The sequence below is a fragment of the Chenopodium quinoa genome, unplaced genomic scaffold (assembly GCF_001683475.1).
Source record: "Chenopodium quinoa cultivar QQ74 unplaced genomic scaffold, ASM168347v1, whole genome shotgun sequence".
Classification (NCBI taxonomy): Eukaryota; Viridiplantae; Streptophyta; class Magnoliopsida; order Caryophyllales; family Amaranthaceae; genus Chenopodium; species Chenopodium quinoa.
Window position 1 is genome coordinate 3,715,085 of NW_018742879.1, and position 16,750 is coordinate 3,731,834.

The window sequence follows — 16,750 nt, forward strand, 5'->3', positions numbered from 1 at the left end:
GATACTAGTGTTTTGTTTTATTTGTTGTGTGGAAAAAAAAAAGTTGTAAATAAACATGTTTCTTTCCACCCGAATTTCACTTAGGTCAAACTTGAACTAATCTTTTATTTTTTATTTTTTATTTAATATAAGGAACATTATTTTAAATTAAAGAGTTAAATCGTGCTAATTGCAAATTTTGCAATTGACCACCATGGTTAGTTGACAATTATATTTTACAACGTTTTCATAATTTCATAATTTTCTTATTTGGAGCATTTCATTTGTACTTGGTATCATTGACATCAGTTGTGAAATATGGTAAAACGTACAATCCAACAATTTAACTTAGGCAACTACTCAGGCTCATTTTTTTAATAGAGTATTTGTAGTTTTGCACAAAATTTCTCAAGAATTATCTACTTGAACATTTTAGAGAATTATTGACATTAGAAGCAACTTGAATATATGGTTCGTGAACATTCTAGAATATTATTATGGATACAAGAGTTTTGGAATTCCGACCATTTATTCCAAACTTCATCTTCAACTACAAATATGAGTCATGGACACTCAATATATACACGCAAGAAACCATAATAACAGATTGTTATACGTAACCATAAAAAATAAAAAATCAGATTGTTACACCGTTTATTTGATTTATTTTTTTAATCTGTTTCAATATTGTTGAGAGAATATTAATAGAATTATAGTCGAAACATGTTTACGTTATTGTGTGATATTTACAAACTAATAATAGGAACATGTTTACGTTGTATAAACTACAAAAGGATAAATATGTATTAAGCTTAACTCGTTTTCGTCGTTATTGCCCCGTGTAATGCACGACTTTATGAATATTTTTTTTGAAAAGAAAAATTAATTCATTAATAGATTAGTCATACGACATCTACAATACAAATCAAAACTAGTAAATACATACAATACAAACTGAATTAAATAATATTGTAATTTGACAAAACTACGATCGTTGTTATCTGGATTTGACATTTCTAAATGCCCTCTTTCACACCGTTGTTTAATACAGCTTTTCACGAGGGGGTCTTCTGATCTATTGTATTTTGGAATCGAACACCATTTGATACAATTGGTTGTAGATGTAGAATTAACCTCCACGGCGACATAGCACAACTCCTCATCAACAAATCAATTTTTCTTACCAAATTAAAAAACATAGCCCCAAAACTCTCAAAAAGAGAGAAAATTAACCCAATATACGGGTAGAAAACTCTCAAATAGAGAGACTACAATTATTGTAAGTATAAAGTAAAAATCTAGTAAGAAACTAAGAGATTAGGGCTTACCATCAACCAAAAGGTTGGTGGTAGCCCCTAGAAACAAGAATTTTTTTATTAAGGTTTTTGAGGAGGAAGAGAAAAAGATCTCCACGACTTTATGATTATGAGACTTGTAAATAATTAAAGTCAATTAAAATAAAGTTAGTTTAAATAAAATGACTTATATAACATTTTGTTTTGTGATTTGAATTCATTTCTTTCACAGTATTCATATTCACCACCTTGACCATTGTTTATATACATAGTTCAAATATTAACTTTTAAAGTTTTAATAATTAATCCTTATTGATAATTAACTAAATATATTAATAAATATATATAATTAGTGAAAGTTATGTAATGATAAGAGTTTTAGGCTCCTTTTTGTTTAAAAAAGAAAAAGTTTCAGGCTTAGGGGACTAACTCATCCTAAGACTAACTCATCCTAAGGGCAGCCTTAAGGGTGAACAAAAAAATAGTTCACAATGAGTGAACAAGTGAATGGGTGGCTTAATGGTGATCTCTATAATTGTTCATAGTGAATGGTTGTGGGATCGATTGCTGCTGCAAGCATTTGGACGAATTTATGGATTGTGGGCCCCACCCATTTTTATTTTTTTTTCAGGAAAAAAATAGAAAGCAGCGGCTGGGAGCGCGCCACTTGGCCCAGCCGCTGCTTGACACGTGTCACTGTTTTAAATAAATCCGTTGTAATTTTGCAACGGATATATTTTACAAAACACAAATAAAAAAAAAAAAAAATTACCAACGGCTCTATTTTTTTCCCCTCTATAAATAGATACCCATATTGCTATACTTTCTTCAACTTTGAAAATCCATTTCTTTCTACTATATTTTTCTCTTCAAAAATCCCCTCTATAATTACCAATATTATTATTATTATTATTATTATTATTATTATTATTATTATTATTATTATTATCATCGTTATTATTATCATTTTTATTATTATTATCGTTATTATTATTATTTCCTTTATTATTATTATCGTTATTATTATTATTTTTATTATTATTGTCGTTATTATTAAATTTTTATTTTTTCCAAATATAAATTATAATTATGGATGCTAATACCAACCCCAAAACAAATAGAAAAAAAATTTGGGTCAAAATATGATCCTTCAAGCTCGTTTTGCCATTATTAAAAAGTCGTCTTTGGCGTGGGATACCGACATACTCCACAATATCATGCTCGCCTGCATCATAATACATAATATGATCGTTGAAGATGAACGAGAGACGTATCAAAATAACGTTAATACCAATGAGTTTATGAATGCTGGAGGACGCTAATGAGGACACTACCGAGTACCGTACTGATCGTATTGTGGATATCGGCTTATACTTGTCTCGTAGAACAGAGATTGAGGATCAACAGACTCATTTGCAGCTAAAAAACGACTTGGTCGAACATATATGGAATAAATTTGGTAACAACGAAAACTTAGGCAACTAGGTTTACAACAAATGGTTATCCCTAAGGACATCTTACAAAACGATGTGTAGTTGTTTTTTTTTTTTAAATAAAATGTACTAGATTATAGTTGTAGAACTGTAATCACGATTTGTACCTCTTTTTTTTTTTTTTTTAATTAAAATTAGTTGCGTTGTTGTTTAAAAAATATTAATCACAAGAATTAGTTTTTTAAAAAGCTGATAAAAAAATGCGATAATTTCTTAATTAGTAATCACGATTAAAATATTAAATACGTCAATTAATTACATTGACATCGGGTTAATAAATTATAATTATGAAAAAAAAAAAATTATATTTACAAAAATAAAATAAGGTGGGGTAGGGAGTATTGATGATGAACCATTGTTTAGTGTTCATTGTTAAGAGTGAATATTGTAAATGGTTTGTTGGGTTGATGTGGATGAGAGAGAAATGATGATAGTGACCATGAACCATTTATTTGGGTTCACCAATAAAGATGCTCTTAAGGGTGAACAAAAAATAGTTCACAATGAGTGAACAAGTGAATGGGTGGCTTAATGGTGATCTCTATAATTGTTCATAGTGAATGGTTGTGGGATCGATTGCTGCTGCAAGCATTTGGACGAATTTATGGATTGTGGGCCCCACCCATTTTTATTTTTTTTTCAGAAAAAAATAGAAAGCAGCGGCTGGGAGCGCGCCACTTGGCCCAGCCGCTGCTTGACACGTGTCACTGTTTTAAATAAATCCGTTGTAATTTTGCAACGGATATATTTTACAAAACACAAATAAAAAAAAAAAAAAATTACCAACGGCTCTATTTTTTCCCCCTCTATAAATAGACACCCATATTGCTATACTTTCTTCAACTTTGAAAATCCATTTCTTTCTACTATATTTTTCTCTTCAAAAATCCCCTCTATAATTACCAATATTATTATTATTATTATTATTATTATTATTATTATTATTATTATTATTATTATTATTATTATTATTATTATTATTATTATTACTATTATCATCGTTATTATTATCATTTTTATTATTATTATCGTTATTATTATTATTTTCTTTATTATTATTATCGTTATTATTATTATTTTTATTATTATTGTCGTTATTATTAAATTTTTATTTTTTCCAAATATAAATTATAATTATGGATGCTAATACCAACCCCAAAACAAATAGAAAGAAGAAAAAAAATTTGGGTCAAAATATGATCCTTCAAGCTCGTTTTGCCATTATTAAAAAGTCGTCTTTGGCGTGGGATACCGACATACTCCACAATATCATGCTCGCCTGCATCATAATACATAATATGATCGTTGAAGATGAACGAGAGACGTATCAAAATAACGTTAATACCAATGAGTTTATGAATGCTGGAGGCAACGCTAATGAGGACACTACCGAGTACCGTACTGATCGTATTGTGGATATCGGCTTATACTTGTCTCGTAGAACAGAGATTGAGGATCAACAGACTCATTTGCAGCTAAAAAACGACTTGGTCGAACATATATGGAATAAATTTGGTAACAACGAAAACTTAGGCAACTAGGTTTACAACAAATGGTTATCCCTAAGGACATCTTACAAAACGATGTGTAGTTGTTTTTTTTTTTTAAATAAAATGTACTAGATTATAGTTGTAGAACTGTAATCACGATTTGTACCTCTTTTTTTTTTTGTTAATTAAAATTAGCTGCGTTGTTGTTTAAAAAATATTAATCACAAGAATTAGTTTTTTAAAAAGCTGATAAAAAAATGCGATAATTTCTTAATTAGTAATCACGATTAAAATATTAAATACGTCAATTAATTACATTGACATCGGGTTAATAAATTATAATTATGAAACAAAAAAAATTATATTTACAAAAATAAAATAAGGTGGGGTAGGGAGTATTGATGATGAACCATTGTTTAGTGTTCATTGTTAAGAGTGAATATTGTAAATGGTTTGTTGGGTTGATGTGGATGAGAGAGAAATGGTGATAGTGACCATGAACCATTTATTTGGGTTCACCAATAAAGATGCTCTTAAGGGTGAACAAAAAAATAGTTCACAATGAGTGAACAAGTGAATGGGTGGCTTAATGGTGATCTCTATAATTGTTCATAGTGAATGGTTGTGGGATCGATTGTTGCTGCAAGCATTTGGACAAATTTATGGATTGTGGGCCCCACCCATTTTTTTTTTTTCAGGAAAAAAATAGAAAGCAGCGGCTGGTGACACGTGTCACTGTTTTAAATAAATCCGTTGTAATTTTGCAACGGATATATTTTACAAAACACAAATAAAAAAAAATAAATAAATTACCAACGGCTCTATTTTTTTCCCCTCTATAAATAGACACCCATATTGCTATACTTTCTTCAACTTTGAAAATCCATTTCTTTCTACTATATTTACAAAAATAAAATAAGGTGGGGTAGGGAGTATTGATGATGAACCATTGTTTAGTGTTCATTGTTAAGAGTGAATATTGTAAATGGTTTGTTGGGTTGATGTGGATGAGAGAGAAATAGTGATAGTGACCCATGAACCATTTATTTGGGTTCACCAATAAAGATGCTCTAAGGACATCTTACAAAACGATGGGTAGTTGTTTTTTTTTTTATAAATAAAATGTACTAGATTATAGTTGTAGAACTGTAATCACGATTTGTACCTCTTTTTTTTTTGTGAATTAAAATTAGCTGCATTGTTGTTTAAAAAATATTAATCACAAGAATTAGTTTTTTAAAAAGCTGATAAAAAAATGCGATAATTTCTTAATTAGTAATCACGATTAAAATATTAAATACGTCAATTAATTACATTGACATCGGGTTAATAAATTATAATTATGAAACAAAAAAGATTATATTTACAAAAATAAAATAAGGTGGGGTAGGGAGTATTGATGATGAACCATTGTTTAGTGTTCATTGTTAAGAGTGAATATTGTAAATGATTTGTTGAGTTGATGTGGATGAGAGAGAAATGGTGATAGTGACCCATGAACCATTTATTTGGGTTCACCAATAAAGATGCTCTAAGGACTTGTTTTCTTCACCTAAAACAAGTAGATCTGCTCTAATTTTTTTAAGGTCTGATCTGGTCTGATATAAATTTTTATTATCTGGTCTGGTCTAATCTGATTTAACAATTTCACTAAATTTTGACCGCATTTTAATACTAATCTATACAGAAAAGCATTATCAAAATGAATCTTGTTAGCTTCATCTCAATATGAACTTTTCAAATATGTAATTTTTATAAATTTTAAAATACGCAATTAACAGATAATCAAAAGTTCTGAGCTGATATGAATATTTCTAACCTGATCTGATCTAATAGAATATATTAAAAAATAAGTAATAAATATCTAAAATAAGTTGAAGAGAACAAATAGTAAATAAATTACATAAATCTACCCGAGCTTTATCGTTCGTCGTCGGGTGGCAACTAACCTAATACACGTAAGTCCCCATTCCCCAACAACATAAGAGAAAGGACATGAAATGAGTAACAGAAAACGAAACATCAAAGTAGAGATATAACAGGAGAGAGAAAGAGAGTTCAACAACAATGGTGGCCATTTCACTGTACAGAGGAAACCTCCATAGATTACCTTCCGACGTACCAAGAAGGTGGTTGATGCCGACTCACGGTATATCTATCAAGGATTTCCGATCTCTTCTTTGCCGCCGTTCCAAGGCTCTCTCTCTTCTCCCTTCCTCTTCTTCTTCCGTCGTCGAAAACCCTAACCCTAATTTTAATTTGAATCCTGTGAATTCCTTACCGCCGCCTAATCAATCGGATTTCAAGGGTGTTGTAAACCCTAATTTGGGTCATGAACCATCTAGTAATGTTGAGGTTAGAATGAGTGATGCTGGTGATTCTGCGCAGTTGGATCATCCGCCATTGTTGATTGATGAGGATGTTAAGATGCTGGTTGAAATTAAAGAGAACGAGAATGAGAAGAAGGAGAAGGAGAAGGAGAGTGCTCCTGTTGTAGATAATCCAAATGCTACTACTTTAGAGGTCTAATTTCTTCTCCAATTTTATATTTTAATTTATTTCTTTCAATTTATTGTATTTTTGTGCTGAGATTTTATGCCAAATTGCCAATTTACTGTCAATTTTGATAATGTAGTTGACTGGTTTATGTGTTATTGTTTGAATTTGTATGTCTATACTTCTGTTGGAGCTATGCTGTTTGCTTGTTTTTCCTTTGGATGTTGTTCTTTGAATGGTAGTCGTCATTATGAACACTAGGCTTGCTAAGTTTAGCTTGCAACATAATGATGAAATTGTTTTGTGTGACATAGACTAGTAAAGAGGGTATTTTTATTTTTTATTTTTATGTCAGTAGAATGTTGCTCATGAGTTTTATGATAGAATAGTTCAGAAATTATATATGTAATCAATTCATAGAACTTTTGTGCTAGTGAGATGCTCCTGTTGATGGCCTGAAACTTGAAGTACATTATAGGACATTAGCTAATTTTTTTCCTTTTTCTCTTTGATAGTTTCAAGCATTTCCAATTTGCCATGTATCGATCTTTATCAAGCTTACAGTGGTAATTGTTTACCATTGAACACAGGGCGATGAAAAAGTTGATGAAAAAGAGAAGCGGAAGAGAGAGGTTGAGGAAAAATTGCATATATTAAATGAAAAGAAACACAATTTAGTACAAGCACTTAAGCAGGTAAGGCTTATTTATGCCTTGTCTGACTGGGTACTTTCCTTGCAGCTGTTGTCTATTACTTGCTAATGATGGCTCTAGATTTCTCTTTATTCATCTGTACGGGGTTTGTACTTACGTATAGGTTTTAGATATGTTTGTTTTGCATAACTTCAGCTCTTTGTTGCTGTTTGTTGAATGACTCATGTATGGATCTAGATTGCATATCATATCAGAGCAATTTCCTCCAGATTTATATTCCCTTGTTACTAATCTTATGGTTATACAAGTATCTTTTATCCTTGTAATTAGTCAAAGTCTTATATCATTTAGTTGAATGTTTCTTTCTGTGTCTTTAGGACTCATCTTGGTGTATATGGGTTTAGTAGCCACAATCTTGTCCACCATAGTAGCTTTTGTTTCCTCTGGTTTATGATCTAACTTCTTTCATATGTTACCCTTTCATTAATCCCTAACTTGACTTTTTTTTGGTTGCTTGTATAAAGATTTTGAGTGCAGAAGAAGAACTAAAGAGGCGAAGTAGTATGCAAGCAAGTCGACCTCCTCTTCCTCTTCAAGTGGATGTTTCAAATGACTCTGGGTCAATGACTCGTCATGCTACACCTAGAACAGGTTCAGAGGCAAATCTTAATGTTGATATGGAAGGAGGTGAAGGAGATGATGCTGTAAATAATAACCCACAATCTAGACAATTGCTCTGCATGAGCAGTACTTCACCCTCTGCAGAGTCTGCGCTCAGAAGAGCACCATATTTCCAGCATAATGCGGTAAATCTTTATCAACTTCATTATCTCACTTACTCTTCCTTCTATGGTATTGTAAAGTATTAAGGACGTGACTTGTGAAAACTGCAAGATGTGCAAAAATTTATCTGTTCACTTGATTTTCTGTCATTTCTAGCCAGTTACTTTACCTTTGTCCTTTGGTGGATGTGTGTAATTGTTGATCATTATGTCAAAGTAGCGCTAGTTTTAACTGTTCTATCCTTGTGAATATGTGGCTACTGCATCTTTAACATGACGCGCGCGGTGTTGGGGGGGGGGTGGTAAGTTTGTTTGGTGTATCCTGTATTGTTAATTTATATATAATCACATATTTGAGATCTGAAGTGTAATAGGCGATTTGGTTTTGATACAGGTTTAAAGTTGGATTAGGAAGTCTCTTTTGGTGATTATTTATGGAAACTTGTTAGTAAGAAGTTAATTTTTTTTTTTTTTTTAAATTTGGTTGTTGGATCTTTACAGCTTATTTAGTAGAGAATATGGCTGGAGAAGAAAGGAAGGGAAAGGAAATAAATGAATTTTGATTTGGTTTTATAATATATGTGGGATTTGGTAGTTAAGGAAAGGAAGATTGTAAACTTTCCAGTTTCTTTCTGTCCAAAATTGAAGAAATTTGAGACACTTAGGCTGAAAGAAAAATCTAAAAGTGTTATCCTTCTTTATTAGGATGAAATCTTCTTAGCCTCCTTTTACAAAAGTACGATTGAAGAGATTTCATCGATTAAGAATGAGTTTTATTTGGATGCTTGTTTGTCACATGACTCACATCTCAAGATATTATCACTGCAAGCCTTGTGAGTGGTTTCCTTTGATTTTTGAAGATAGGCATGCAATATTTTGTGACAGTATCATACTATGTGTTTAATTTATTGGGAACTGAAGACCTTTTATAATTGGGAAGTAAACAATGATTGAAGATGTGCACTGCAAATTGATTGAGGTTGTAGAATCTGTTGTTGTTCCAGGGGGAATTATGGATAACAAAATCTACATGAAAAAAGATTACCCACCAGGAAAGGAGTGAGAAGATTAGATATATGATTAGTATAATTGTTAAAAACTATTGTTGCATTGATGAACGGGGTGTCTTGTGGGGAGCTGCTGAACCTGATAAGATAATGATATAGTTTCAGTGGCATCCCCGTGTAAGGGAGGATGTATTACATGTATATATAATTCACATATAGGAAAATTCAAGTGATGCAAATTATTTTCAATCTTTCTCCATGAGGTAAAGTGGATTTTTTTTTTATTTTTAGATGGCCATGATATACAGGCCAAGTGTATACATGTACATGTGCACTACATAAATCAGCAATTTGGGAACAATGCCATCTTTGATGGGTGATTTTTCTGATTCTTGTCTATCGTGATTTGTTAATCAACCAGTTTAATTTGTAGAAAGAAATAATTCTTGTTTTGCTCTCTGCTAGTGTATTTTGATCATGACATCTTATTCAATTTATTGTATGATTAATAACTGTTCTGTTTAGCTGTCAGAAGTTCATGCTCTTTGGGAGCGTAAAATTATAAAACTATCAGTTGCATCCTGTATTCTTGGAATATATAGTAAAAAGTATTCAAGCTAGCTTTTCTTTGAATCTCTGGAAAGCCTCTTTTTAGACACAAGTGGCCTTTTAATACCGGATTATAGATCATTGAAATAGTAATCTGTAAATACGTTGTGTCCTGCATGAATGTCCTTTTAAGGTGTCTTTAAGACTTAAATACGGAGTAATGAAATTTGTTACTTTTTTGTGGCTCTATGGAGTATGTGATAATTATTTAATGAAGAAAATAAAGATCCATTAGTTACTCTTCAGCTCAGATGTTATTTGCTTGTGCAGGCTCCTCATCCTTCTTGAGCAGCATTGGTTGCTGCTGGCAGTCCCTCACGTTTTGCTCCCTCGGGAAATCAGGGTCACCCATCAAACTTGCCAACCGTGTCTGTATCTGGGACAAATTATTTTGCATCTTCACCTTCCCCTGCTGCTTCTGGTGGCTCTTCAGGGTTTTAGAGATGCCAGGCACCCAAGCCCATGGAATTAATGCCCTTGTATTCAATCTCAAGTTCAGACATACTAGGTGTATAAATTAGATAAGATTTGATGCTCGGTTTTGGTGGACAAAGCTTGATTTTGTTGATTGCTTGCAGTAAATTGTAGTATCTACTAGGTTAAAAAATTAAATTTGCAAATATAGACACGGCTGTACTGATTTAGTAGTATTTGTTTCTTGTACTACATATAGTTCCTGATGTATGGTGTTGTGCCATGGAATTTCGACGTACATTATTGTTAGCTCGGTTCTTGGTGTTCTTTGGGTTGTACATCAGGGTGATTTTTGTAATGGATGTAAATGAATTTGATAGAAAAAAAAACGGAATTTTACGCAATGAAATGTCTTTATAAGGCTGTGTAAAGTCCATTTTGGTTTGGCACCAACTCCTATATATATAACTGGGTACTCTCGTATTGAATAATGCAAATACATACTGCTTCTGCTTCTTCTTCTTCTCCATGTTTCTATTTATGTATCATCGAGGCATGTCTTTCCCAAGTAGATGATTTGGCTGAATCCTAGAAAGTTGAGCTTTATGGATTCTGGCTTGTTATTTAAGGCCTCGGCATATTTTCAGCAATGAACTACTCTCCAATTTCAGCTGGACCACGAATTTATACATAAGAATTTGACACATCCTGCGCAAACCTACACAGCCTGTGGATGGATAATAATCCAACAAAGGATAAGTTTGGATTTATATCGTCACGCGTGCCTTATTACAAGGTTCAATTTCTCTATCACCAATCACCATGCGTCTCTGTATTCAAATAAGGTGAGTTCATGCTTTTGCACGGCTGGCCCTTATAGGCAAGTGTCGTGTGTCGTGTGGCCTTGCACGTATGTCACTCGTAAGCGTGTGCACCATCCATGTTGCCTAGGAATACAATACTAATTGCCGTCCTTGGGAGCCATGTTTGATCTCACACAAACTTCTGCTATATGATGCCTGATTATATTCACACACATCCACTTTTTTAGCTGAAAGCGAAATATCACATATGCCACATCTCTCTATCCATGGGCTTATATTTTTGTAACGACCAAGTTTAATTTTGGACTGTATATACTATATTCCACTGAAGTTGAGTATTGTACTCGTAAACCATACTTGATAGGAAAGGACACTTAAAGAAACAAATGTGTACCAATTTTTTCCATGTCGATTTTGCATATTATCATATATATGCACATATCCATAAGAATTCTCCCTTCAATTGTAATTTTATGTATTAAAAAAATGACAAAAGTTATTTTTCAATATAGAACTACTTAACTCATTTCCTTTTTTTTTTTTTTTTTTTTTTTTAGGAACTTAACTCATCCTTACAAATGATAAGAAAGAACATATCATTACGGTATTACTTGAACTAATACATAGTAAGTTTGGTATATCTAAGATAAGCCTTAAATTTTACTCTTTGATAGGCCCTAGTCATTGTTGTTGGAAGAAGATTGAGTAGAAATGGATGAGATTCCGCTCCAACTCACTTATGATGTTGAAAATTATCTCTAATACTAGTTACCCTCAAATTGTAAATCAACCATTGACATTATGTAAATCTTCGTATGAATAGATGGATGGTAAAGAGTTAAATAACATAATGCAACTTATCATTAATACAAGGGTTTAAGTTTTTAATTATAATTCCTATCATCAACAAAATATATTTCCCCAAAATTTTGAATTGCTAGTCTACATGGTAATAAGTGTCTAAATAAATCATTGTTCTTGATTTGACTGGTTTGTATTATTAGTACTGGTGGCAAATCATAATGAATGTCTTTCATAGGTTTAATCACATGAATTACTTGAGCATTCATTTGCGGGAAAAAGTATCACCAGAATTAGTAAGTGGGGACAACAATTTAAATTAGTATCTAATGTTAATCATCGCAATTACAGCACGAGACAAAAGCAGCCTACTAGACAATTACAACCTAAACGAATGCCAAATTTTGATTAAGTTTTTGTCTATATTCCATCTCACGTGTTGCCTGCACTTTTTTTTTTGTTTTTCAATTAGGAACAAGAAATGTGTTGCCTACACTCTACAATAGTCTAACACACAAGTGAGTTAAATATCAAAATACTTGTTGCAGCAACCAATGAGCTCTTTCGCCTAGTGATTAAGACTAATAGTCTATGTATATTATGGTAGGTTACAAGATCTAATAATCTCATTCCCATTGGGTTATTTGTAATTTGTATTGTCTTTGTGATTCAATTTAGACCAAAAATGACATAGGTATATCATAAATGTAAATGAGATATGGATACTCATGAAAGGGAGCATTGGTGATTCCTTCACTTGAACTTTTAGCAATTTCTTTCACGGAATTTCTATCTTTAGTGCAAAGTAGATAGGGAATTATATGTACAACTTTTTTTTTCCTTAAAAGAAATGTGTACAACTAACTACATAATGAAAACTTTAAGTAGTCAAATATTTGTAACACTGATTAACATGTGATTCTATTAATTGTGGGAGCTAGATATTTATATCATGATCTAATTGCCATGTACTTCAAAGAGCCTAGGCTATCGAAGTATTAACCTACTGAGCAATTAAGTATTATATAAACTCATCTAAACTTATTTTGTTTAAACTTATTTATTCTATCTATTTCAAACTTATTTTGTCTATATCTGTACTATAATTCAAATAAACAAATTTACGTGCGTGTAAAATTGTCTAAGAAAAAACAAACTTTATAACTAATTAAGATAAGCTGAATAGGATTAGAGCCATAGCTAATTAATCTAACAATTATAATGTTAATTTGTAATTGAACTTTGGTTAAAGGAGACAATATGTCAAAACTCCCGTAAAGTGGTCCCCATTTCACACACTTTCTGCACTAAACGCATGTAAAAGCATGTTACTTAAGGACCCCACTTTACCATTTCCCCATTTTTTCCCCTTCATTTCTCCCATTTTTTCCACACCCCAAAAACTTAGTCATATTTTGAGTCCTCAATCGGCGCAAGTTAGCACCGAAACCCACTTCTCAACTCACCACCCCACAAAAACACCACCAAACCCAAACCCAAACCCTAACCCACATAATATGGCCCACAACCCGACCCACCGGCGCAAGTTAGCCACTCCGGACCCACCACCACAACCCACCACCGGAAAACGCCACCTTAAACCTTCCACCACCGCAACTTCCACCGTCTACAACCTCACTAACCACTTTTCAAGGCTTCGGCCCAATCCAACAAAGCCCAATAACACCCAAAACCCACTTCCCATTAAACAAATTAACTCCCAATTACAAGCTAAACCCATCTCTAAATCTGTTAATTTAGACCCCTCTAATCAAAAATTTGGGAAAAATGAGAAAAGGGTTGTTTTAGAAAGTGCCAAAAATAAGTCTTTGGTTGTTGTTCAAGAGAAAGAAGTGAGAAATTTAGAGAAAGAAAGTAAGATTAGTAATAATAGTAAGGTTATGGTGGTTAAACAACCATCATTAGTGGTTAACGGGATGGATAAAAGAAGGTCATTTAGTGATGCAAAAGTGGAGTTGGCTAATTTCTTGGTGACTAATTGTGCAAAAGTTGTTTCTGCTGATATGCCACCATTTATGCAAATTCATGCTGTTGGTTTTGCTAGGAAGATTAAAGATAGTCTTGAGAAATTCACTTCTAAGACTCTTGCTTTGTCACTCAAAAAGGTACTATTACTACTCTTGTTTTCCTAATGTTTGTGTCATTTATGGCTGATTCGGGGTTAATAGTCGTGTTGATAGTGTAATTTGAACTAGTAGCGTGTGGGTTCGTGTTTTTGAAATGTGTGTTTTCATGAGATTGAGTGAATATATACACCAAATTTATTGAAAAGATGGGAAGTAAATGTTCTGGCTGTAAAATCATTAAAGATCAGTCCAATAGATTTGGTTTTGGATTAAATAAGGTTTTTAAGTGAAAAATTATGATTTGTTGAATGACTTATAGGTTTAGTTAATTACAGTTATTTTGTTTTGAATATGATTTGATGATCCCAAAACAATAGAAACATGGCCAAATTTGAAATGAATACTGTTTACTTGACTATGCATGCTCAGAGAAATGATATGACAGTAGGTCATAGGTGTGTAATTGATTTTTTATTTGTCAGATTTGGGGTCCACCTTCTGCCTTTTTGCATTTGAACTTTGAAGAGTAGGTACAAAAATAAGACTATAGTTGAAAAACAAGAGTATAATGATAACTGTTAATATGATTCTATTGTAAATTGTAGAAGTAAATAATGTTGAACATCAGCATTGTTCCAATACCCTTGAAGATAGGTTTCCCTTCTTCCCCTTGAGCAAGGGTTGAGGGGGATCGGATATTCAGATGTACACAACCTTGTTTAGGGTGCATTCTAATTAGGTTTATAGTCGAGTAGATCCAATCAAATCTAATAATATCAAGTGAAAATAACATGCTCGTAAGTGCTATAACGGACCTAGGTTGTTTCCAATTGACACTTGATGAATGCAATTATACTCTATTCACTAAATGGGAAAACTAAACTAAATTAAACCATTTCTATGACACCCTTTAATTAGGTTTGACCGTTTGAACAGTCAATGTAAATGTGACCAATATAATTAAACCATATAATGTAATTAATGTTAAGGTGGGCAATAAGATTTGCATGTATATCCGGGCATCAATTAAGTCCAAAATTGGGACCCATATTGTTGTTGGTCATGTCAAATAAATCCATATAAAGGGATTGGTTGGTCAAATGCGTAGAAATTTGATTAACTTTGAATTGAATGAATGCAGGAACTTGATGGAGTTTATGGACCTGCTTGGCATTGTATTGTTGGGACCAGTTTTGGGTCATTTGTCACTCATTCTGTTGGTGGTTTTTTGTATTTTTCTTTGGATCAGAAATTGTATGTTTTGATTTTTAAAACTACTGTACAAAGAGCTGATTAATGGTACCAAAAAAATAGGAAAAAAAATTAAAAATGAAGATGAATTGATTTGATGAATGAAGAATTGAAGATGCAGAAGAAAAAGAAAAGGTTTCCTAGGGAGTAAATAGTGAAACACATTTTGTCGTTTTGTATACCGAAGTTTGTATGCTTATAGTATATTTTTGGGTTGGAAAGCTAAGCTTGTACATGTTTCTTGCTACTTCAAATATTAATACGATTAATCAAGTTATGACTTACAGTACATGTTTTATGTAGTCTAGATGCTTTTGTGTTATATGTTATGCATTATGATCACGGTGTATAATTAAGGATATGGTATGATCTTGTATTGTTTTTGGAATGGCGACGAGTCTGAGTATCTGACTACTATTTCGGCTATATTACAACAATTTGTATAAGGTGCAAGGTATATTTCTATTATGTTCAAATGACTTAAGTAGTATGCTTTATGAACGATTTTCGATATTAAAATCGAAGTGAGGAGGTGCTCTTTTAGTACTACTACACAGAGTAACATATTAGATCTATTTTCATTTGATATTTTGCATCAATCCTTTTTTTTTTTTTTTTTTTTTACTACAATGAGAACTTCATAAATAAAGAACAAATTACAATCTAAGAGAGCTAAAAGTAACTAAAAAAAACAAGCAAACACACCAAACTAAAAACACTAACATGAAACGAGCAACCTTGTGTAAAGTGACTGAGGACCAAGATATGGAGTCGTGATGAGGACTACCAGTTGCATAACACCATCAATCCTCTTTTGTTATAAATGTGTACTTCTCTTTGACGTACGCTCGAGGAAGAAGTGTCCCAACACAACAACGACATGCATGGCCTTAAGCTGAGAGGTCCTTTTCAAAACATCCAGGACTCCTTTGTAAACTGGGAAAGATCAATTTAAGTTGTGAATAGGACAGCACCGTACTACAATTCTACAAATGCTAACCAATTACGAAAAATAGTACATTTATAGCATTTGCTTAAGCAATGCCTTAAGGGTTTAGTACTATCTTACATTAGCATAAGAGGGTGCATTTGAGCAAGTAAAGTTGTTTAATTTGTTGGACACAGGCGAATCTGCGATTAAGTTTTTTAAGATGAAAAATGCGTACAATATATCTTATCTTGTTGACTAACATAGGCAACTACCCGTACATGTTTATTTGTGAATCTAAGGCATGAATTAAGGTATGCTCTATTCACTTGATATTCATTTATTGAACTTGTTTTTCTTGTAACTTATTTTCTGAATTAATCATGAATCATTACAAATTTGTTGTTTCTAAATATTTGGGGTCATTTAACGTAATCTTCTTAGCAAAGACTAATAGATTGTATTGGAGATGATTATGTAAATAACGTTATTATTCTATGGTAAATTATTCTTTTTTATAACAATTGTAATACTGTACATCATACGAAGTAATAATAATACATAATGACTGCACCTCCTGATCTCCTATTATAACTAAACTTATACGAGTATAACCTTTAAAACTGGACTGCTTAGTTGGA

General features: G+C 32.3%; 2 protein-coding genes across 2 annotated transcripts; both read left to right on the forward strand.

The window, feature by feature from the left end:
- Nucleotides 1–6,141: 6,141 nt before the first annotated feature.
- Nucleotides 6,142–10,686, forward strand: LOC110726547. Its single transcript, XM_021906025.1, has 4 exons — nt 6,142–6,780; nt 7,344–7,448; nt 7,931–8,212; nt 10,075–10,686. The coding sequence occupies exons 1-4, from the start codon at nt 6,325–6,327 to the stop codon at nt 10,090–10,092; spliced, it is 861 nt and encodes a 286-aa protein (XP_021761717.1). The 5' UTR covers nt 6,142–6,324; the 3' UTR covers nt 10,093–10,686.
- Nucleotides 10,687–13,181: 2,495 nt separating this feature from the next.
- LOC110726548 lies at nt 13,182–15,467 on the forward strand. The gene is made up of 2 exons (XM_021906026.1): nt 13,182–13,969; nt 15,072–15,467. Exons 1-2 carry the CDS (start codon nt 13,361–13,363, stop codon nt 15,225–15,227), a joined length of 765 nt encoding a protein of 254 aa, XP_021761718.1. The 5' UTR covers nt 13,182–13,360; the 3' UTR covers nt 15,228–15,467.
- The last annotated feature ends 1,283 nt before the right edge of the window (nt 15,468–16,750 follow it).

Excerpts from the sequence above, each read along its gene's own strand:
- LOC110726548 (XM_021906026.1), top strand. The coding sequence starts at position 13,361 with ATGGCCCACAACCCGACCCACCGGCGCAAGTTAGCCACTCCGGACCCA. Across the intron at positions 13,970-15,071 it reads TTGCTTTGTCACTCAAAAAG|GAACTTGATGGAGTTTATGG; the intron begins GTACTATTACTA and ends GAATGAATGCAG.
- LOC110726547 (XM_021906025.1), top strand. The coding sequence starts at position 6,325 with ATGGTGGCCATTTCACTGTACAGAGGAAACCTCCATAGATTACCTTCC. Across the intron at positions 6,781-7,343 it reads CAAATGCTACTACTTTAGAG|GGCGATGAAAAAGTTGATGA; the intron begins GTCTAATTTCTT and ends CATTGAACACAG. Across the intron at positions 7,449-7,930 it reads TAGTACAAGCACTTAAGCAG|ATTTTGAGTGCAGAAGAAGA; the intron begins GTAAGGCTTATT and ends GCTTGTATAAAG.